Source organism: Eumetopias jubatus, unplaced genomic scaffold (assembly GCF_037043125.1).
Source record: "Eumetopias jubatus isolate StellerSeaLion01/CBP00866 unplaced genomic scaffold, mEumJub1_p1.0 scaffold_10, whole genome shotgun sequence".
NCBI lineage: Eukaryota > Metazoa > Chordata > Mammalia > Carnivora > Otariidae > Eumetopias > Eumetopias jubatus.
The window spans coordinates 21,474,766-21,495,200 of NW_028274816.1; the positions used below are offsets into that span (position 1 = coordinate 21,474,766).

The 20,435-nt window shown below is 56.3% G+C and overlaps 4 protein-coding genes across 7 annotated transcripts in view; 2 read left to right on the top strand and 2 right to left on the bottom strand.

The window, feature by feature from the left end:
* Positions 1-6,343, top strand: part of PHAF1 (phagophore assembly factor 1) — a 28,737-nt gene extending 22,394 nt beyond the window's left edge. For both annotated transcript variants that reach the window (XM_028094183.2, XM_028094188.2), the window contains exons 10-17: positions 265-398; positions 867-950; positions 2,266-2,348; positions 2,724-2,767; positions 3,222-3,265; positions 3,411-3,469; positions 4,068-4,140; positions 4,875-6,343. In XM_028094183.2, the coding sequence (XP_027949984.1) occupies positions 265-398; positions 867-950; positions 2,266-2,348; positions 2,724-2,767; positions 3,222-3,265; positions 3,411-3,469; positions 4,068-4,140; positions 4,875-4,961 (608 nt within the window). In that variant the 3' untranslated portion in view covers positions 4,962-6,343. The remainder of the gene's footprint in view (positions 1-264; positions 399-866; positions 951-2,265; positions 2,349-2,723; positions 2,768-3,221; positions 3,266-3,410; positions 3,470-4,067; positions 4,141-4,874) is intronic.
* B3GNT9 (UDP-GlcNAc:betaGal beta-1,3-N-acetylglucosaminyltransferase 9) lies at positions 5,940-9,391 on the bottom strand. The gene is made up of 2 exons (XM_028094197.2): positions 8,784-9,391; positions 5,940-8,406 (listed from the first exon to the last, which is right to left on the bottom strand). The coding sequence occupies exon 2, from the start codon at positions 8,378-8,380 to the stop codon at positions 7,166-7,168; it is 1,215 nt and encodes a 404-aa protein (XP_027949998.1). The 5' UTR covers positions 8,381-8,406; positions 8,784-9,391; the 3' UTR covers positions 5,940-7,165.
* Positions 9,392-10,462: 1,071 nt separating this feature from the next.
* TRADD (TNFRSF1A associated via death domain) lies at positions 10,463-16,153 on the bottom strand. Its single transcript, XM_028095345.2, has 5 exons — positions 16,077-16,153; positions 12,912-13,070; positions 11,744-12,021; positions 11,460-11,661; positions 10,463-11,294 (listed from the first exon to the last, which is right to left on the bottom strand). The coding sequence occupies exons 2-5, from the start codon at positions 13,060-13,062 to the stop codon at positions 10,984-10,986; spliced, it is 942 nt and encodes a 313-aa protein (XP_027951146.1). The 5' UTR covers positions 13,063-13,070; positions 16,077-16,153; the 3' UTR covers positions 10,463-10,983.
* Positions 16,154-16,214: 61 nt separating this feature from the next.
* FBXL8 (F-box and leucine rich repeat protein 8) lies at positions 16,215-20,405 on the top strand. 3 transcript variants are annotated; one of them, XM_088027412.1, is made up of 4 exons: positions 16,223-16,295; positions 16,538-17,188; positions 17,941-18,137; positions 18,716-20,405. In XM_088027412.1, exons 3-4 carry the CDS (start codon positions 17,986-17,988, stop codon positions 19,686-19,688), a joined length of 1,125 nt encoding a protein of 374 aa, XP_087883538.1. In that variant the 5' UTR covers positions 16,223-16,295; positions 16,538-17,188; positions 17,941-17,985; the 3' UTR covers positions 19,689-20,405. The 3 variants fall into 3 exon arrangements, with proteins under 3 accessions (XP_027951136.1, XP_087883538.1, XP_087883539.1); XM_088027413.1 differs by having other exon boundaries at positions 16,538-17,184; XM_028095335.2 differs by lacking the exon at positions 16,538-17,188 and having other exon boundaries at positions 16,215-16,295.
* Positions 20,406-20,435: the final 30 nt, after the last annotated feature.

Below are 20,435 nucleotides of genomic sequence, written 5' to 3' on the forward strand. Positions count from 1 at the left end.
TGAGCCAAAATCAACAGCTGGACGCTTAACCGACTGAGCCACCCAGGCTCCCCTCTCTGGGATTATTTCAAGTAGATAGTTATCTCTTGTAGCATCGCAAGCCCTTGTGACCTGGTATTTCTGTTTTTATGCAGTATATTTTTATTAGCCAGAGCTAATAATGCAGCGTGCAGCCATTGGCCTCTCTGGGGCCCCCTTGGCCCTACACTGCAGGATCTCAGGCTCTGGGTGGGAACCTGACCACCTTTCACTTACTCTCTGCAGGTTGTGGACCTGGCCTATTAGCAGATGCCAAGATGCGGGTATTTGAACGTTCAGTGTATTTTGGTGATTCCTGCCAGGATGTTCTTAGCATGCTTGGCTCTCCGCACAAGGTCTTCTATAAGTCAGAAGACAAGGTAGGGGAAATGTGTTTATAAAGTCAAATAGGCAGTCTCCTTTTAAGTAAATTCTGCCGCCAGGGTGGGATTCGAACTCACAATCCTGAGATCAAGAGTCACATGCTCTACCGACTGAGCCAGCCAGGCGGCGTCCTTCTTTTTTATCAATATTAACTTAATATCAAGTAAATATAAGCTTCATTATTTTTCCATAGAACCTGTTCTATTAAGACTGATAAAGAATTAAATTGAAAGCTCTTTCCTGATACTGTTGGTCAGATTATCCTGCCTTTTCTTGGGAGGCCAGGGCCAGTCTGTGGTCAGCCAAAGCTGGCTGCATTGTTCAGCAGTAGCAGGGACGGTGACACTCCTGCTTACCCAACAGCTTAATCTTATACCCAAAACACAGTTTGTAGACTTTTAGTTAATCTGAGAACTGTATTAAGGAGTTGGGATTTTAATTTGTTGTTATTTTCTTCCCAACAGATGAAAATTCATTCTCCTTCCCCTCATAAACAAGTTCCATCCAAGTGCAATGACTACTTTTTTAACTACTTCACTCTTGGAGTGGTAAGTTGTGATTCCTTAGAGAAATTTTTCATTTCTGTGGTGGTGGACCATGCACCTGGGCACATCTTTGTGTCCACATGGAGCTGTAACCATGCCTGGCAGCAGGGAAACCAGCTCCAGCTGGCTTTGCCTGGTAGTCTTGCATTGGTACCCTAAAGTGGGCCTTCCCTACCACTGAGGTTGCTCAGAAACACTAGGTCCCTGGTATGTCTTGGCTTCTTTATTGAGGGCAACACGCTGCTCAGGTGGAGATTGTGGGAATCATTCAGGGCAACATAGTTTGGGATCTGCCCATTTGTAGAACATAGGATCCTCTTCTGGAGTCACAAAACAGGGAGACTAAAAAAGGGTCAAAGACAGTGGGAATGAGGGCTCCTGGGTGGCTCGGTTGCTTAAGCGTCTGCCTTCGGCTCAGGTCATGATCCCAGGGTCCTGCGATCGAGCCCCATGTCGGGCTCCCTGCTCAGCGGGAAGCCTGCTTCTCTCTCTCTCTGTCAAATAAAAAAAAAAAAAGATAGTGGAGCCAGGAGTAGTGGGGGAACAGCAGTGGGGTCATAAACTTTTGAGGGTAGGACAGTAGCAGGAGGGAATGGCACTTTGTAAGTGGAACCTCTCTAGTTCAAGGGCCACTGATGATAAGGGACAAGGAAGATGGAACAAATGGACCAACCCTAATAGGACTTATGTAGCTAATGTAGGGTTGGAGTCAGAGGTAACCCTGAGGTCACAGGCCCAGAAGGCTGGCAGGATGTGAAACTTGGGGAGGGTAGGGGGGATAGGAAGAAGTGTTCAGTGGGCAGCATCAAATCCAGATCTGAGTCCTGGTGAGAGGCTGGACCTTTGGTTCTAGGGGTTGCTCACTCCCATAGAGAGGGCCTAATGGCCAGTCATGGCATTCAGAATAGTTAGGTGCCTTGAGGTGCTGGAAATTCAGGTGGTCCCTGAATCTTCTTGGCAGCCTTTAAGCCAAAATCTGTGCTCAGTTAGTTTATAATCAGGTGCTTGTTAGGAAAGGTCTCCATGATGTGTTTGAGTTCCCAGGCAGTAGGAGTTGTAGGCCGTGCGTCTGCTGGGTCTGCTGCTACAAAGTTTGGAATGAGGGGCCTGCAGATAATTGGGTGCCCCCTTCACTGAAAATGTCCAGTTAAGGCTGTTTGGCCTCAGCTATCCTCTTGACTATTGTTTGGGAGAAAGCTCTTGCCCAGACTCATCCGCCTTGTGGAGTGGCTGTCTTTGAGTTGGACATGCTCTTAGAAAGGCCCTTGCCCAGCCTCAGTAACTTTCCCTACTTGGACATCCTTGTTTTCTATCCCAGGATATCCTCTTTGATGCAAATACACACAAAGTGAAGAAGTTTGTCCTACACACCAATTACCCTGGGCATTATAATTTTAACATGTGAGTATACCTGTACCTGCCCCTCCCAAGAACTGAGCTTTGGGTTGAAAATTCCCAGGAAAAGAGAGCTTTGAATGTTCACTAATTTGTACCTGAATTCTTACAGTTTCGTGGGAAATGAACATTTCCTGAGTGTTTGCTCTGTTCCTGGTATAGTGTCAATACCTTACGTCTCTCCATTTGTACCCATTTTACAAATAGGGAAGTAGGTTCAGAGAGCCTGGTATCTTATCCAAGATGACAGGGTCTTCAGACCCCAGAGCAGGGCTTTGGGGGTGGGTTCATTCTGTGTTTCCTGGGGTGCGGGGTTGAGATGCGCGGGTGGTCAGGCCTCTCAGGGGGCCCAGCCTTTATCCATCTGGCTTCTCTCTCTAGTTATCACCGCTGTGAGTTCAAGATCCCACTAGCCGTAAAGAAAGGTGAGTAGTGAATATCCTCCGCGTAAGAAAAGGGTTTTGAAGTTAGTCTTTCATGATGCAGACACACAGTGATCCAAACAGAAATAGTAGCAGGAACCTTTGCCCACCTGCTTTGCCCATAGCCTCAGCTCCTCTGGGTTGGGCTCTGTGTTCTGGGGCTGCACATTTTTTGGCCTGTAGTCTGCTGGAGGCTCTCAAGGTCTTTTCCTATGATCGTGGGATTGCTGGTCCATGATGGGGAGAGTCTCCTACACATGATTATCCAGGTGCTCCCAGGTCAGCCTTGTGACTGCTGTCTCTACCCTCCTCTATTCGGCAACTCTGAAATAGCCCATCTGTCCTCCCTCTGTTGTCCAACCCCAATGCACAGGGTGGCCAGGTCTGGATTCTCCCTAGGGCTAGGGTCACACGTGGGCTGGACCAGCTACCAACCCACTCTGTGTTCTCTTTTCAGAAAATGCAGATGGTCAGACAGAAACATGCACAACCTACAGCAAGGTGAGCTCCTATTTTCCCACCTCATGTAGCCCCAAAATGAGGTGGGTGTGAGCCTGCCAGCAGTCTGGGGCCCATGTCTTCTGGGCCAGCCATTGGTCACAATTAGGTTCCTGCTAACCCCTTGCCGCCCCCATCCCTTTTGCAGTGGGACAACATCCAAGATCTCCTGGGCCACCCTGTGGAGAAGCCTGTTGTCCTGCATAGGTGAGTGGGAGGTTGCCATCTCTGACCACTCCTTCCTTCTCCTCGCAGCCCAGAAGACTTAGGGAAGCCTAGCTGTGCCTATGGCTTAGAAATGACAGAAGTTTCTGTTGTTGCCACAAATATACTTCTCGCCCCCCACCCTGCACATAACCACAGGGCCAGCTATTCTGCATGTTTACCTGCACCAGAGAGGTTACCCCTTGGGGATAGCTCCCCTCTCCAGGTAGGCGGGCCTTTTACCCCTAGTTATTCAGAAAAGGAAGCACTTTTCACTGGATGTCCTGGGCTCTTTTTTTCCCATTAAAGTTGCCACATGCTGTAGTGTACAGCTTCCTACCCAGTTGCCATGCTGCCTGAGGCTCCTCCCTCCTAACTTTCCACTCCAATCTAACTGTGTAATAACTTCCTGTGCCTCATTGGGCTGTGTAGGAGTCAGAGCTTGAATGATACCTGTCACTACCCCTGGTACTTCAAGGGCCCGTGTTGGAAACAGCCATGAGAGACCATTGGCCAGTAGCCCCCATCCCAAAAGGGACTGGATGCCCTGCCTAGCCTCAGCTTCTGTCTGCACCTCTAATTCTGGCTTCCCTGGCCTCAGGTCCTCCTCCCCAAACAACACCAACCCATTTGGCTCTACATTCTGCTTTGGTCTTCAGCGGATGATCTTTGAGGTAAGCCCTGGGGGTTGAGGGGCCCATGGCCATGGCAGGGACAGGCAAGTGATGGAGAAAGGTTGGGGAGGGCCTAACAGCCCTGCTCGGTGAGTTAATCCTTCCCCAGTAGCCCTGTCTGCTAAGAATCTGACTTGCCCGCATTGAACAGTAAGAGTACAGAAACTATGTTGGGGAAATTCGAGGTCATGGAGGCTAAAGCAGTAGCCTTATCCAACAAGATGAGAGGTAACGGGGATCCCACATATGTGAGAACGTAAATATGGTAGGAAAGGAAACCCCAGGGAGCAGATGGGGCTCAGCGTGGGACTGTTGGGGTTCTTTGAATGCCGTATGAAGGAATGTGCTATGGGTGAGTGGCTGTAGAGGCCCCGCTGGCTTGGGAGAAGAATGGGCTGTCCCTCTTCTCCCTTTTGGATGCCACACCTTCACTAGGCCCCTAGCAGGTACAGAAGGACTGGGTAAACAGGTATAGTGAAGTATCCCATGAAGAGCAGGCAGTTGCTGGGCCAGGATGACTCCTAGCATGAGTTGGGGGATGTTGAGGGATCAGCCCAGCCCTGTGTGCAGGTGTGTCGCACACACAACGTCCATTCTTTGTGCACAGGAGCTGCCCCAAATCCCTTGTCTGCAGTCACAGCCCTAGTACTGGTGGTTTTTATGGATCTGATTGCCTACCATGCTGCATCCCTTCTACTCCTCCCCTTTGATTCATTGTGCGCTTCTCACACCAGGTCATGCAGAATAACCATATTGCCTCGGTGACCCTGTACGGCCCCCCCAGGCCTGGTGCCCACCTGAGAACAGCGGAGCTCCCCTAAGGACATCACCACCCATGCCCCTCTGCCCCGTGGAGCTGTGCATTGCATCCTGTTCAACGGGCCTCCATGTGCCACCCTGTGGGTTTTCTTGGACACCTTGCCAGTGTTGAAAGGCTGTTGTGATGTTCTGAGTTGGGGCTCAGACTGGGTGCTCTGCCATGGGGTGAGAGGCCCAAATATTCCTCTGTCCGTCCTCAGCCTGCTGGTGCCAACAGAGGACACAGACTGCAAAGAGAAGCACAAACTCTGAGCCTTGATACCTGGACCCAGGCGACCTCGACTAACACATACAGAGGCAGAGTTCTGTCTCTCCTGTTCCACACGCATTGGGAAAAGTTGGGACTCTTTCTGTGGCTGAGGACACAGGCACCCGGGACGAGGACGAGGTCCTGCCTTTGGCCCATCATTACCATGTGACCCTTAAGGCAAGCAGGTAGCATGTCCATAGTACTTGGTTGCGACTTTTGCACTACATCCACTTTAGTTACTTGATGAGCTGGCTGTGGCCAAGGTGGCCCACCTGCCTTTCCCTGTTCCTTCCTTGCACGTGCTCCCTACCAGGCCCAGTAGGCACACCCAACTCATTGAAACACAGCTTTTTACCATCCAGGTATGTGCCCAGGCCTGGTTCCTGCCCCTCTTGGAGCCAGCCTTCAAGGTCACCTGTGCCCCTGCTCTGCCCCAACCTGGCTGGCAGGCTGCATGTTTCCATCCTGTTTGCCTCTTTTATTTAATGCCAAAGTTTTAGCCAAAGACATCTTCCTCCTTTTATTGTTTCAGCATTCTGTTCTGCACTGTGGGCTGGCTCTCTTGCCCCAACCCTGGGCAATGTCCCCTGGCCAGGCCCATTCATGGTTCAAGGCCTCTGGGGGCTCAAGGAAGGCTGGGCTGCTCAGTCTTTTCATGGGTCTTGCTAAGGAAAGTAGCATATGTGCTTTAAAAATAATCCTTTTGAAAAGAATTGAGAAGAGAAATGTATAATTTTACCCCATTTTTAATATTTTGGTCTAGCAACTTGTGATACATAGATGACAATTTTGTGAGTTTTTCAAATGTGTGTACAGACTTTTGTAAATATGACTCTTTTGTAATTAACTCATGTACAGCCTCATCCTGTAGAGTTTAACAATGAATGTGGAGGGGACCTGCCCCAGGCTCCTAGGTGGTTCCTGGGCTTACAACCAGGCTTGTGTGGCGTTCCCATAATTTTGTGACTGACTGGTGTCTTCCCATTTGGACTGTGACCTGGCCAGAGACCCACACACACATCCCCCTGTAGGGGCAGCCAGGACTCTCCCCATCTTCCTAGAATAGGGGAACATTCCTCATGCCCTGCCCATACCCCTCCAATAAAAACCTGTGCCCTCAGCAGCTGCTCACCATGTGCTGTTGCTGGGATGTTTGTACTAAAATAAGCATGGAGGTGTTGATTTTTAAGAACGTGGGTGAAGGATATGGGAAATTTTATGGTGGAGTCATCTTAGGTTCCTTGGCTCTTCTGAGTGGGGCAGCACAGCCTCTAGTAAGAGACTGGCACTGTTGTGTGTGTGTAAATTCTTATGTGGTGAGAAAAGACTCTAGGTAGGACCATGCACTTGTTTGTCCCTGTGTGCGTCCATCCCTGGTGTTCCAGCCAGACCAGGGCCCAGGAGGGGTTGGCTTCGGGAAGGGACACCTCAGAAGAAGATCTAAAGATCAGTACAGGGCTGAAAATCCAATTTGGATGGGCAGGTGGGAAGCAAAATGCTTACCTTCAGATTGAGTTGTAGCAAAATGCCTGCCAGTTCCAGGACCCCACACCTCCTCCAGCCTTGAGAGAGACCTGCATTTGCATCACTCTAGGACTTCCAAATCAAGGAGTATGGTCAGATTCCATGAGCCTCTGCGACCACCATCCCCAAACCCCAAAAACCTACTTGGTAGTAGGAAGGTCAAACATGTCCACCTGTTTGGCAGAGCCTGCTGCTCTAAGGCCTCAGCCCTGGCTGTCCTAAAGGGCTACCATTCAGGTGGTTCTAGATCAGCTCCGAATAAGGTAGGCCAGCAGGAGCCAAGTTCAATCTTAATTCCCTGGGGACCTGTGGAGGCAGACTTCTGGTGATATGGGCTAGATTTTTGAAATCTTCCGCCTCTGGGGAAGAACTACATACACGGTGATAATCATCCTGGGTCTGAGTGAGGGGAGCTTGGGGCCATGAAGGTGGCTAGGGGCCCCACTGGAAAGAGCCAGCAGCGACAGGCCACGGATGGGCACAGGCTAGCCCTTGGGGCCCATTCAGTAGGTGCCACATAAGCCAGATGTCGGCGGCCGAGAGCCCGTGTACTACAACCAGCTCCCGGTAAAAGCAGGGGTCAAAGGTGCGCAGGTGCGGCGCTGCTGACGGCCGGGGGATGCCAAAAGTCCGGAAAGCAGGGTGGGGCTCGGGTGTGAGCCGAAGGCGCTGCAGACACATGCCCAGAAAGACGTCGTCAATGGGGAAAAGCTCAACTTGCGCGCAGGCGCCGGCCAGGCGACGGAGCGTGGCCCCCGAAAGCACAAAGCCACCACCACCCGCATAGGCCGGGTAGGCGGGCAGGCCGTACACCGCCTCAGGGATGTAGTATTTACTGGTCCGCGCACGGATTGGCCGAGCCTGCACGATCACATCGCCCGCAAGCAGGTCCTGCGCCGGGTCCCGCGGCGCCAGGAACTCCAGCAGGTTCCCCACGTGCACGAACACGTCTGCATCGCCCTTAAACACGAAGCGCACGTCGGGGCAGTAGGCCGTGGCCCAGGCGAGAAAGTGAATCTCCTTGAGCGTTAGGTTGAAGAAAGTGTCGTCGAAAGCCCAGAGCAGGATGTCCGCGTACGCGCGGCTCTCAGCACGCAGCAGGGCAGGCCAGTGGGTTCGCGTGCCCTCCCCCTCCGCGTCTGCCCCGTCTGTGCCCGCGCCCCTGGGCACGCCCAGCAAGAACACGCGGCGCACGAGCGCCCCCTGCACGCGACCCTCAGCACCCCACGTCTGGCGCACGGCTTGGCGCCGCTCGAAGTCCGCCGCCACTGACTTGACAGCGATGAGCAAGTCGGGTCCACCTTCAGGTGCGCCATCTCCTCGGCACTTGTGCGGCTGATTAATGAGCAGGGGGAAGCGCCGCTGGTCCTTGGCGCGCAGGTAGCGGCCAAAGTCAAAGGGCCCCGTGGGTGTGGGCGGCGCCGGTGTGTCCCCTTCGTAGGCCAGCGGGGCCGGGGCTGCGCCTGCGTCCGATGCCTGGAAGACGCGGAGTCCGGGAGTGGGCCCTGGCGCTGCCTTCCCTTTCGTTCGCGGGGCGCTTGTCGTCGGGGCCGCGCCCTCGCGCTGTGCGTAGAGAAGGAGGCCGAGGGCGGCGCCCAGGAGCAGCGTGAGCGACGCGTCCCCGCGGAGGCGCAGCCTCCGCCTCATGTCCGCGTGGCTGGCGCCCGCGCCCCCTGCGGAAAGACTCAGTCAGGGGCTCGCGACGCGGAAGCCATTGGCCGGGAGGAGTTCCCGGCCTCGGTCTCTCCGAGGGGAAGGGGCGGAGGCCAAACGCCGAGGGTCTCAGCTACCGGCCATTCATCCCCCTCCGGCGTTCTCCTGCTCTGGGCCGTGGCACACCCCCACACACTGGGTTGGGTACCCTGAAGGGGCTGGAAGTTTCTCCTAGTAGCCAGTCCCCACCCCCCTCAGCGCCGGCCCGGGACGGTTACCTAAGGCCTGCAGACGCCAAGCTCGGCCCCCGTTCCCTCCCGCCATTCCCGCGCTGAAGCCGAATCCCTTCTACCCCCTCCCTAGCCACCACGTCGGTCCTTGGGATCCCGACACTCACGCTTGTCCCTTGGGAGTGGCGCAGCCCCGGACGCCAGGGCCTCCGGGGCTCAGCGCAGGGTCCCAAGGGCAGCCATGGACCGGGCTTGGGCCAAATGCAGCGTTGGCAGGAAGGGGGAGGCCGGGGCCGCTGCCACGTGACCCTCCAGCTGTGCGCGCCTGGACATCTGGAGCTCAGCTCCGCCCCGGCGCCGCGGGGAGCGCAGTCTCCTAGTGAAGACTAATCTCTGAGAGGGATCCCCACGGGCAGCTCTCTCTGGGAAGGCCGGAGGCGGTGGGTTCTGGCCTCGGTGTGGGCTCAAACTCCCCAACTCTGCCTTTTGGTGGGGGTAGGAAGAAACATTAGCCTCTCTGGTTAATCTCCGCACCCCCACCTCTCCGGAGTGAGGCAGGGCCTGGGCTGGCAGGAGCCCAGGGCTGGCGGATCCCAAATCCCCCAGGCTGAGCGTCTTAGGCATCTACTTGGCCACCATCCCAGGCTATCCTTGGAAGCGCCTCTCCTCAGCTCACCAGCAGCCCAGGTTCAACCAGGCAGGACCTATAATCATAAATGGCCCTGGACATACGGCTGCCTCCTTACTCCTGGTTCTGTCATGCCCCCCTCCCACCCCAGCAAACACACACACACACACACACACACACACACACACACACACACACACACTGACCCACAAGATTCAATTCTCACAACTCTGGTAGCAGCTCTCATTGCTCATGCAGATGGGGACACTGCCCCTTAGGGAGTTAAGTGACTTGCCCAGCATCATACAGGCAGAAATTCAGAGCATTGCCCTAGGTCTTCTGGAATTCAGTCTGGGACTCTTTGCTCTGCCCTCCCTTGCCCCTCTCTGCATCTATCCACTAGGATACAGGACAGGGGCCAACCCTCTCTGCTTTAACTTCACAGTGGAGCACTTCAGCCTGTCTCCCCAGAGGTACCTCTGGGCCCCCTGGGCCCTAGTACCCCGCACCAGCATAGTCCAGCATAGCCTCCTACAGGCAGAAATAACCAAGCCTGGGTCACTGCAGGCCAGATTGGACTGGCAGGGATGATTCAGCTGGAGGGATTCCTGAAGTTGGCCAGTGAGTAAAGGGTTTGATCTGGGACCCCAGTGGGCAGAGAGTTGTTCTGGAGATTGAAGGCCTCCTCAATTGAGCAGGCAGCCCCGCCCTCCATCATACTGAAAAAGGCAGAAACTCTGAGGTCCTCCTGCACTCTCACTCCTCATCCAGGGTCACTAGGCCTGTTACCTTTCATCCTAAACAGTTCGTGCTGTTCATCCCTTCCCTCCATCTCTGCTGCCACTGCCCTAGCCTGGGCCTCCACCCCTACCCTCCCACACTCCACCTCTCCCTCTTCTCCCTTAACTCCCCAGACTTTCTAAAAGCTTCTCACTGGCCTCAGTGTAAAATCCAAAATCTGTAAAATGGCTTACCAGACCCTGAGCTATCTGCCTCCCACACTCACCAACTGCTCTCTTTGCAAACCCGCCCGCTACCCCTAGATCTAGCCACTCCAAATTTTCTGTTCTTCTAACATCTTCTGTTCTTCTAACTTTCCTCAAGACCTCACCCAAGACTGGCTATGTCCAGAATGTTGCCATTCCCTCAACCCGCCACCCTCATATCTCTCCCTGGAAGCCTAACCTGGGTTAGGCACCTGCTCAGAGCACCCACAACTTTTTGTATTTTTCACATAAAAAAAATGGGTAATATTTTATTGCTGTTGCTTAAAATCTGCAGTCCAACACTGAGTATGAACTGGGGGCAGGCAGGTTTCGTGTATCTCGTTCACCACAGTATTTGCAGCACCCAGGATGATGGCTAGGACACAGCAAGTGCTTAATGAGTTAGTTGTTCAATGAGTGAAGAGGTAAGGGCTGGCCAGAAGCCCCTCATTTGGGATGGGCAGACCGCTGGAGCAGATGACCCATGTACTTTGTCTATATCACAGTATCTGGGGCCAAATCCCCAATGGCACCCCAACAGGAATGGTGGGTGCTTGCCCAACTCCTGGAGAAGCCAGTCAACACTACCCAGGCAGCTCCAACAGCTGGGCTAAGTGGGGTTATCAGTGTGGTCTCAGAGTCCCGTGGATGGACAGGAGCTCCGCAATAGCAGCAGAAGGGACCCTAGGGTCATCTAGGTGTTCCAAACGCTGCTGGGCAACTGGCCGATCCCCCCTTTTTCTGGTACTCAGGTTAGGCCAGACTGCCATCGGAATTCGCGAGGCCCAGCAAGTCCTCTGCCAGGCTGGTGAGCTCGTTCTCCTCAAGGGCCTCTACCAGGCGCTGCAGCGTGGCGCGGCGGCCCTCGGCCTGCACGAAGCGCCGCAGCAGCTGGAAGGCCTGCTCGTACAGCCCTTCGCGCTCATACTCATAGGCCAGTGAGTCGAGCGCCGGGTCCCGCAGCGCACGACAGCCTCGCTGTAGGGAGCGCCCCACTTTGCGCCATTTAACACCCACTGAGCGCGCGAACGTCTGTTGGTCCTGCAAGCTCAGTGGCCGGTTCACTGCGGAGCGGGGGGGGGGGGGGCGGGAGTGGGAAGCAGAGTGAGCTCGAGGAGACCAAGACCCGTACCCCTCCATTCCCGCCCGGCGACTACCCGGCCCAGACCCTGCTCCTCCCCAAACTCCATCTTCCTGAGGACCCTGCCTCGACTCTGCGCGCGCCTCACCTATGGGCTGGCCCTGGAACAGAAAAGTCTGGCCAGACGGCGGCAGCGGCGGCGGCGGCTTCTCCTCTGAGAGAGAGGTGGCCAGGGACTGCGAGGGCGCTGGAACGACCTCCATGTCGCCACCCTGGCTCCCCGAGCCACATGTCAGATTCCGGAGTGCGTCCTCCAACTCAGAGAGTTCCTCGTCCCGGAGCCGGTCAGGCTAGGGAGGGGAGTGCGGCGTCGGTGGGCGTCTTAACCGCGGATCCCCGCCCCACTCCAACCCGGCCCCAGCCCAGCCGCACCTTCTGAGCGAAGATGCAGCTCAAACAGCGCTCCTCATCCGTCAGCAAGGTGTCCAGCCGCTCCGCGCCGGCGCGCAGCTCCAGTTGCAGCGGCACCGAGTGCAGGGCGAGAGCCGCCCCCAAGCACCCCTGCAGCGCGGCGCGCAGCGACCCCTCGCGGTAAGCGCGGAGAAAGCGGCTGCAGGGCTGGCGCCCGCAGAAACGCAACTGCACAATCAGCTGCGGCTCGCTGCGGTGGATCTTGAGCATCTGCAGCACGTCCGGGCTCCCGCCACTCTCTGCGGAGGCGGACAGTCAGGCGACAGGCGGTCCCCATGCGGGGCCGTTCTCCAAGCGGCCATAGTGGAGTGAAGCCCACACAGACTCCCTCCCTGACCCTAGCTCCCAGCTGGGAAACAAAATTGGGATGCACACAGCAACAACCCAAAATGAAGGCCAGAACCTACCACAGGGAGCACCCTAAGACGGGGTGGGTGCCACCCCAGCCCCATCCTTGAAGCCCCAAATGAGCGTAGGCAAAAGGGACGTGGCAAGAGGCTTTGCAGCACAGAGAGGGGCGTGTGCCCAGGGCAGCCAAGCCGTCTGGGTAGGCGGCCCGCGGGGCAGCGGAGGAACAAGAGGTCTCAGGTCTTCAGCCTCTACCAACTGTGGCTCCCGCTGCCCAGGAAGGAGGCGGATACACCAACACGTTTCAGCTTCCTGTGGCCTCTGCCCTGAGATAGGAAAGGGGGGGCCCCCCCGAAAGGCAGGTACTGGGGAGGGGTGTTGGGCAAGGAGTGCTGCAGTGAGAGAGGAAAAGAGAGAAAGGCGTGATTAGTAGAAAGCAGTGAGCTGGCTGGTCTGGGGATTGGGGGAGGCATCAAGCGGAGGTGGGGGCGTTAGTGTATACATAGGTAGATCATACACAGACACGGGGACACACGTGCGTAAACAGAGAAGGGCACACATGCGTAAACGCAAGGTCACACATGCGTAAACAGAGAAGACAGAGCCTATGAAACAAGACATCCTTCTCCTCTCCTCCCCCCTCGCCGTCAAATCTTTTCCATAACATGCTGGTTAAGCGCAGGCCCACAGAGTTGAGGAGGTGGGGCCTCAGCCCCTGGTCCCGCCCACAAAAGGCCCAAGCTCCCCCCCTTCCTCTCCAAGTACCCGCCCACCCACACACCTGTCAGTGCAGTCCGCAGAGCCCTGTACACCGGAACCTTCTGCTGGGCGTGAGCATAGGCATCAGATAGGACCACCTTGTCCAGCGAGGACTCCACAAACAGGTATGCGCTGCCCACCCACTCGTCGAGCCCATTTGGCCCAGTCGCCATCTTGCCTCCTGGAGACGCAGATAGGCATCCAGATCACCCCCAACCCAGCCCTGGAGACAACAGTCCAGTCCTGCGTGGCTCAGCTGTCCCCACCCAGCTGGCACACTTGTGAGGGGAAGTTCATCATCTTACAGGCAGCCCCTTGTGCTTCTGAATCTGCACAGCCCAGCCCAGCCCAGCTCAGCCCAGACTTGCAGTGCGAGGACTGTCCCTCCACTATCTTCTCTGAGAAAGCCCAGGGTTACAGTGGCAGAAAAAGGGAGGTACTATCCTGCAGTGGTTCTGCCCCCTCTTCGGGCCAGGATGTCTCTCTTTCAAAGCTGACAGGAGACATCCTTATCCTGGATAGTGCCCATTCCCCACAGCCAACGGAACCCATATCCTGGTATGCCTTCAGCTTAAACTTGAGCTCCCACGATCCCTTTGGGACAACAGCTCCCATTAGGTTTTCTCACCTGCATTCCTACTATATACCTCCTGGCTTCATCGCAAAGGACACCTGTAGTTTTCACCTGCCCAGGTTCCCTCTCCCAATCCTGACTGACCTTTGGGGTCTTCCCTCTTCCCTCTTCTCAATCCACGTCCCTGTTAGGAGCGCTAACTCCACTTCCTAATTCCAGGTGTGCGCAAGTGAACTAGGCCTGGCCAAATCTGCATATTCCACTCCCCTTTCTTGATTAGTTCAGAGTTGGGCATAAGATTTAGGTTGGACCAATCAGAATCAGCCTGCAACTGTGGCTGGACCGATAAGAGAGACCTACTAGTTTCCCTTTCCATGGGACTGAGCCGGAAGAAAGGATAGGACTCCTCAGCCGCTGCCTAGAAAGAGCCTGGCTGAGAATAAAACTGACACAGAAGGATACAGAGCCAAGAGATGAGGAGGTGTATGCCTAACCATATGGCCCTGGCTCTAGCTGCACCCTGAACTTTCCAGTTATGTGAGTTAAATCATTCCTTTTTGTTCTAAAGTCCTTGGAGCTGGGCTCCTGTCTTATGCAACTCAAATTGTTCTATTACAGATTTCCTCCCTGTGCAGACAGAGCCAGGGCCCCTTGGTGCTCGTATCTCCTCCATCTATCTTCTGACAAAATCCTAGCCCTAGACCAGGGGGAGGGCAAAATTCCCAGCCAGGAAACCACTTCATTGACCCTCCTCAGTTTAATTGCCTCCCAGTTACTGCCCCATGAGGCTGCAGATGGAGAACTGCCCTGCCTCTTCCTCCCCACCTCACCTGAGTCAACATCCCATCCTTGTCCTAGAAACATTGGCTCAAGACCCCACCTACTGCCCCACCAGTCACACTTCTTTATCTCTGATCTCCAGCATCTATATACAGTAGGCTAGGAGGGGCTGCTGAGCCCTAGCTGTGAGCACCCTGGATGTCACTGCTCTGGGCAGAACAGATAGGGTGGCCCCAGCTGGCATCCATTTACTTGAGGGACAGGGAAGGGGGGATTGCTGCCAGAGGGAACCAGGACCACAGCCTTGGACCTTTGTGGGGAAGGAGCAGGGATCCTGAGCTAAAGCAGAGGCTGCATTTCAGATCTGCCCCCACACCCTAACCTGAGAGCCAAAGCCGGGACAGTAACTGGGCAGTGGCCCCCCAGTATTACCCAGACCTGGCAAGAGAAATGGTATCTGGTGACGGTCCATCCCACCCTCTGTCTGAGCACAGAGGACATGCCTTTTGAGCGCCCCCCCCATAATTTTTTGGTAGAAAACATATTAATACTTGTGTATTTACCGAAAGCAGTAGTCTGGAAATTAACAGAAAGCTAGCTAGCATTGTTTACCTCTGCAGAGGGTTGAGGAAGAGAGTGGGGGGAGGGGAGATTTTTATTTTCACTGTATTTAGCAACATTCTACTTTATGTAAAATTGACCTAGGTCCTTTGTATTAAAAGGCAACATAAAATTGAAGCAAAAAATAAAACATAAACGGGGTAAGACTCTATAGGTGATAAGTGGGACCAAGAGCGGTACAAGACAAGTGAGACAAGTTAGGAGCCCAAAGGGAATGGCCCAGAGGGTAGGAGAGTGTGGGAACCTGTCCTGAAACATTTCCTCTTCCATGTCTTCTTAGCCCCCTGACTTGAGGGTGCTGACCCCATGAATGTGATCGGCCTCAGGGGTGGAAGTGAGGGCAGGATGGGGCCAGAGTCTGACTATCGGGACTGTCAGGGCGGGCACTGGAATCCTGGAGTAAAGAGGGGATGCTCCATCACACCCCCCCTAGTGGACAAATGGGAGAAGTCAAACAGGTCGGCCAGGCTGGAGGTCGAGAGGGTCAGATAACAGGATCCGGACCCTTGGCTCGCGTGGTCCTCTGGAGAACTTCTTCCTACGTGTCCTTCTACAGAAGCCCCTCCTCGGGAAGCCCCGCGCCTCACCCACCGGCAGTCCGCCTCTCTGAGGGTGGGACCCGGATGGGTCCTTCGGGACTCTTGGCTGAGACTGAGCGACTAGCGGGTACCGACTCAAGAAAATAGGGCCCTACCACCAGGGGCCAGACAGGCGCCGCGCCCCATTAATACAGCCTAACAGTCCCCGGGCAGCCCCGCCTCCGGCCGGGTGGCCGCCAATGGCCCGCGGCCGTGGCCCCTCTAGGACTGCATCCATCCTGGAGCGCCCCCTACTCAGCTGGCCCGCTCCCGAGCTCTCGAGGGAAGCTCCCCAGACTCCAGTTGTGTCCACCCTCATGCTGGAGTTTCGCCTGTTCACCTGGCTGGGGCGGGGACAGGTCTTTGCTCACAGACACTTTCAGAACCAGCCCCGCCCCGCCCTCCCACCAGCAGGAATCGAACACCCCTCCAAAGACCTCAGCTGGGACAAGGAACCTGCGAGTGCCAACATCCGTAGGCTCTCTGTCGCCTCCCACGGAAACAGCCCAACAGGCCGCCGCCACCAACTGGCCCGGGCAGCGCGGGTGACAACCGCGCCGCACCCACGCTCCTGAGCCAGGATCCGCCTCTGCTCCCGCCGGCACCGGGAAGCCCACCCACCCTCTGCACTAACCTGGAGGCCTTGGCCCAGCCCGGATTCCCACGCCCGCCCGGCTCCACTGGACCAGAACGCTTCCGGGTGTGCGCGAAGCGCAGGGGCGGCGCCCCAGCCGGAGCAGCCCCGTCAGCCCCGGCGTCCCGCCCCCAATGCTCCCAGCCGTTTCTTCCCGCCCACTGTCCTCCGCCGCCAGTCCCCAGGCCCTGGGCAAAGCCCACCTGGTCCGTTGAGCAGGTAAGACGTTGGCGCCCGAGGTTAGACTGCACGAAGAACTGCCCACGGTAAAAGACTTCGGGCGCTTTCGGCTCTTAACGAGCCCGGGGGGCCCCAGGGTGAGAGCTGCCCTGCTTTCTCAAGCAGGGAGCGGACGGATCAACAAAGAGGTACCCCCTGGACACCAGAATTTTCTAGTGACGTCTGGGTGGGGAGGGTTTGAGCTCGATGATCTCTGACCTCTCCTACTCCCTGACACTCAGAACAGGGTGCCAGTGGGTCCAAGTTCAAGCCTGGCCGCGGTATCTGAAGCCCCAGGATATATGAGGCGCAAATTGCAGCAAGGGACCGTTAGCCTGGAAAATATGGAGAAATAGAAAACTGGCAAGTGGTGTGAAACGTTGTGTAGGAAAACCTTCAAGCACCCTAAAATAAAATGGGCAACTTTGAAGAGGACGCACACTTTCCAATAAAGGCCGCGCTCCGGAATGGGTCTGCGGAATCCCAGCTAAACCGAAACTGCCCAACCTGAGCCTGGACTCATCCAGAGTCAGGACTGAAACTTGAACCTAGGGCTCCTCAGGCCCCAGAACCCGAAGCTTTTCTCCGCTCAGCCGGCCTTTCTTTGGAAGCACCCGGGACATCTCCCCAGTGAGGTGGAGGAAAGGAAAGAGCTTCCCCTCTCGGAGCAGATTGAGCGGTGCCCCACCCGCGCCCCTGCTTCCTGATTGGCTGGTGGTCCCCGCCAATTAAAAGTCTTCTCCAGTGCCCCCGCCCTATTAACCCAGTCATCACTCTCTAGTAACTGGCTTGGCTGGGATGCGGGCTCTCAGCTAGGGACCTGTGAAGTCAACTGGCACTTGTTGAAATTCAGATTCCTGGGCCCGACTTTTCCGAAGAGCCTGATTTAGTAGGTGGGGCGGTAGAATCTGTATTGTGAACAAGTGTCCGGGTGATTCTGATACCCCCCGCCGTCTGAGAAACCCTCATTTCAATGGCCCTTGAGGCGAGGCTTGAGTCCAGTCCTAACCTGGAACTCAGAGTAGAAGTTGGGAAGAAAGCAGTTCTAGAAGATGTCTGGAAGACTAGTCTGGGTGGTCCTGGTGGCTCTGAGTGTGTGTATAGGAAGGCAGGACGCTCTCTGAGCTGGTGGGCGGGGGGCGGGGGGCGGAAGGAAGGACAGGGTTGTCCCAAGTCCGGGCAGATGCACCCGCCCTCCACCTTCCCCAGCGAAAACTTTAGTGGCTAGGAGAAAGATCCGATAGCATTTTCCAAATCCGGATATTCGGCTTTATCAACCTCGCGCACAGGTCGTGGGTTGCATTCCTTCTAGTATAGCATAAAACGCAGATTTGTTCAAGTGAGGACGTAGTGTAAAGGAGAATCAGAAATCTTTCAGCAACCGGGGCCGATCATGGGTCTGAGACCTGTGCAGTAAGTGAAACAGGGCCTCATGCTTGGTTTAATAATTTGCTTAAATGTTTTGCTGTCACGGTTTTGAAATTATTAATAATATTTTCAGCAAAGAGTCCCACATTTTCATTTTGTCCTGGGCTCTGCAAATTTTCTAGCAACTTCTGGGCCGCAAGCCTTTCCACATATAGGCCCCGGTAGTTCCGTCAACATTTTGGCTTTCTGGAGCCCAGAGACGCCCCTCTCTCTCCAGGCAAGAGCTTCTGGAAGCGGCAGAGCTCCCACCCCGCGCAGGGCCATGGCCGAGCCCGAAGAGCAACTGCCAGAGGAGGTGCTGGTGCTCATCTTTCGCTATCTGCCCCTGCGGGACCGTGTTGCTGCCGCCAGGGTCTGCAGAGCTTGGGCTGTTGCTGCCGCCTGCAGTGTCGTGTGGCGCGACACGACCATCAGGTGAGCGGGCTCCTCACTCTCCTGACGCCCTCCCACCTTCTCCCTTTCTCCATGGAATCGGGGGGTGGATTTAAAAGCATAATCATTACATTTATTGACCGCCTACTATGTACCAACCGGTGTTCGAAGTACCTTACATATATTAATTTAATCTTCACGAAAACCTTATGTGGTAGATAGGTAGAATTATCTCACAGATAGGAAATTGAGGCAGAGAAATTTAATTACTTCCTACAGGTCACTCAGCTAAGTAGTAGCAGAGGCCGAATGGGAACCTGAGTCTAGAGGCCACGCCCCGCCTCCTTAGAGACCTCAGAGAAAGCTCAGTTCCTAAAATATCATTGGCTCTCCCTGCCAGGGCTTCAGCTCGTGGCAGACGCATCGTACGTCTTCCAAAGGGATAGGGTGGGAGTTCCCTCCTAGTATCAGCGGCTATTTGGGGGCAACCTGGCATGATCAGGACTGGGAGGTATATGTGTGGGGTGTCAGGAAGTGGCTATGGTAGCCGTACTCCAGGGTTAGGGATGGGTAGAGGCTTCTCGCGGCCAATGCCTTTTATTCACCGTTCTAACCACAAGTTGCGACTGTGAGCGAGAAGGCACGCTGCTACCATATCTGTCTGCCTGCCTGGACCACGTTCACAACCTACGGCTGGAATTTGAGCCGTCGAGGGAGCAGAGCCGCCGGGCGGCCACTGAGTTGCTGAACGCACTGGCGGGCCACACCCCGGGGCTTCGAAGCCTGCGCCTGGAGTGCCGCGGAGAAAAGCCGCTCTTCGACGCAGGCCGCGACATCCTGGACGCCGTGCACGCCGTCTGTCGGGCCGCCTGCGCGCTGCGCCACCTCGACCTTCGGCGCTTGCCTTTTACACTGGACGACGCGCTGGTGCTGCAGGCGGCACGCGGCTGCCCCGAGCTCCGCAGCCTTTTCCTGGACAACTGTACGCTGGTGGGCAGCGTGAGGCCCGACTCCGTGCTCGAGCTACTAGAAGCCTGCCCGCGCCTGCGCGCCCTCGGCCTGCACCTAGCCAGCCTGTCGGACACTGCCCTCCAGGTGCTGGCGGCGCCGGACCGCGCGCCTTTCGCTCTCCTAGCCCTACGGTGCGCGTGTCCCGAGGACGCACGCGCGCCACTCCTGCCCGACGAAGCCTGGGCCGCGGTGCGCCGCCGCCACCCAGGACTGGCTGTGGAGCTGGAGCTGGAGCCAGCGCTGCCTGCAGAGAGCGTGACGCGCGTCCTGCAGCCTGCCGTGCCGGTGGCTGCGCTACGCCTCAGCCTCTCTGGGGACACGGTAGGCCCGGTGTGCTTTGCAGCGCGCCACTACGCCGCAACCTTGCGCGCGCTCGAGGTGCGCGCCGCTGCCTCAGCGGAGCTGGACGCCGCGCTGGAGTTGCTGGCGGCGCGCTGCGCGGGCCTGCGTGAAGTACACTGCTTCTGCGTGGTACGACCCTCTGTGCTGCACGCCTTCCGCACGCACTGTCCGCGCCTGCGCAGCTACACGCTCAAACTAACGCGGGAGCCGCATCCCTGGCTGCCCACGCCTGTGGCGTGACTGAGTAGTCGCCTCTCCGGCAGACCTGTGGCCTCTAAGATGCTGGATGCATTTGCCCCAGCGTGCGCCAACGGCTAGCCCGCTCCTTCGGGACTCTGTTGCGTCTTGTGCCTCTGGAAGATTAGGGCTTGTGGGATAGGGATAGTGTCGGGACCATCCCAGGGAGTCCTGAGTCCACCCGGTGGATATCTGTAATGGGATCATCCTCCCCCCAAGCCCACTCCTCTGTGGACGCTACACTAGCTCCGCGGCCCTGGCGTGGGAGGGGGGAAGAGGGGAGGGAGGACACTGGCTCAGGTGGCGAGTCAGGTGTGAGTGTGAAATAAAGAAATCCTGCAGCAACACGGCGTCCTCTGGAAGGCGGGGGCGGCTCTGAATGGGGAGGTCGGGGAACCCTCAGAGGCCCAAGGACCCGACGGGGCCGGCGTGGGAGAGATCAGTTGACCGATGCGGCTGCGGAGGTCAGGGGCGGGGCACTCCGCATCCTTGGAATGACAACGCCCCAGAGTTCTGCGGGAGGGCGCCAGCTTCTCTCCTCCGCACCCGCTCTCCACACCCCTCGCTCTCATCTGCCCTCTCCATCCAAGCAATGGCCATCGCCTTCTAGGACGTTACCAGCCCACACCGGGCCGCACACGGGTGATTGCTCCTGAAGAACAAAGGAGGAAACGGCCTGAGAAGGGTGGAACTCAAACCCGGGTCTCCCTCCCCACTGCACCCCTCCACACACATTCGATCCCAGCCTTC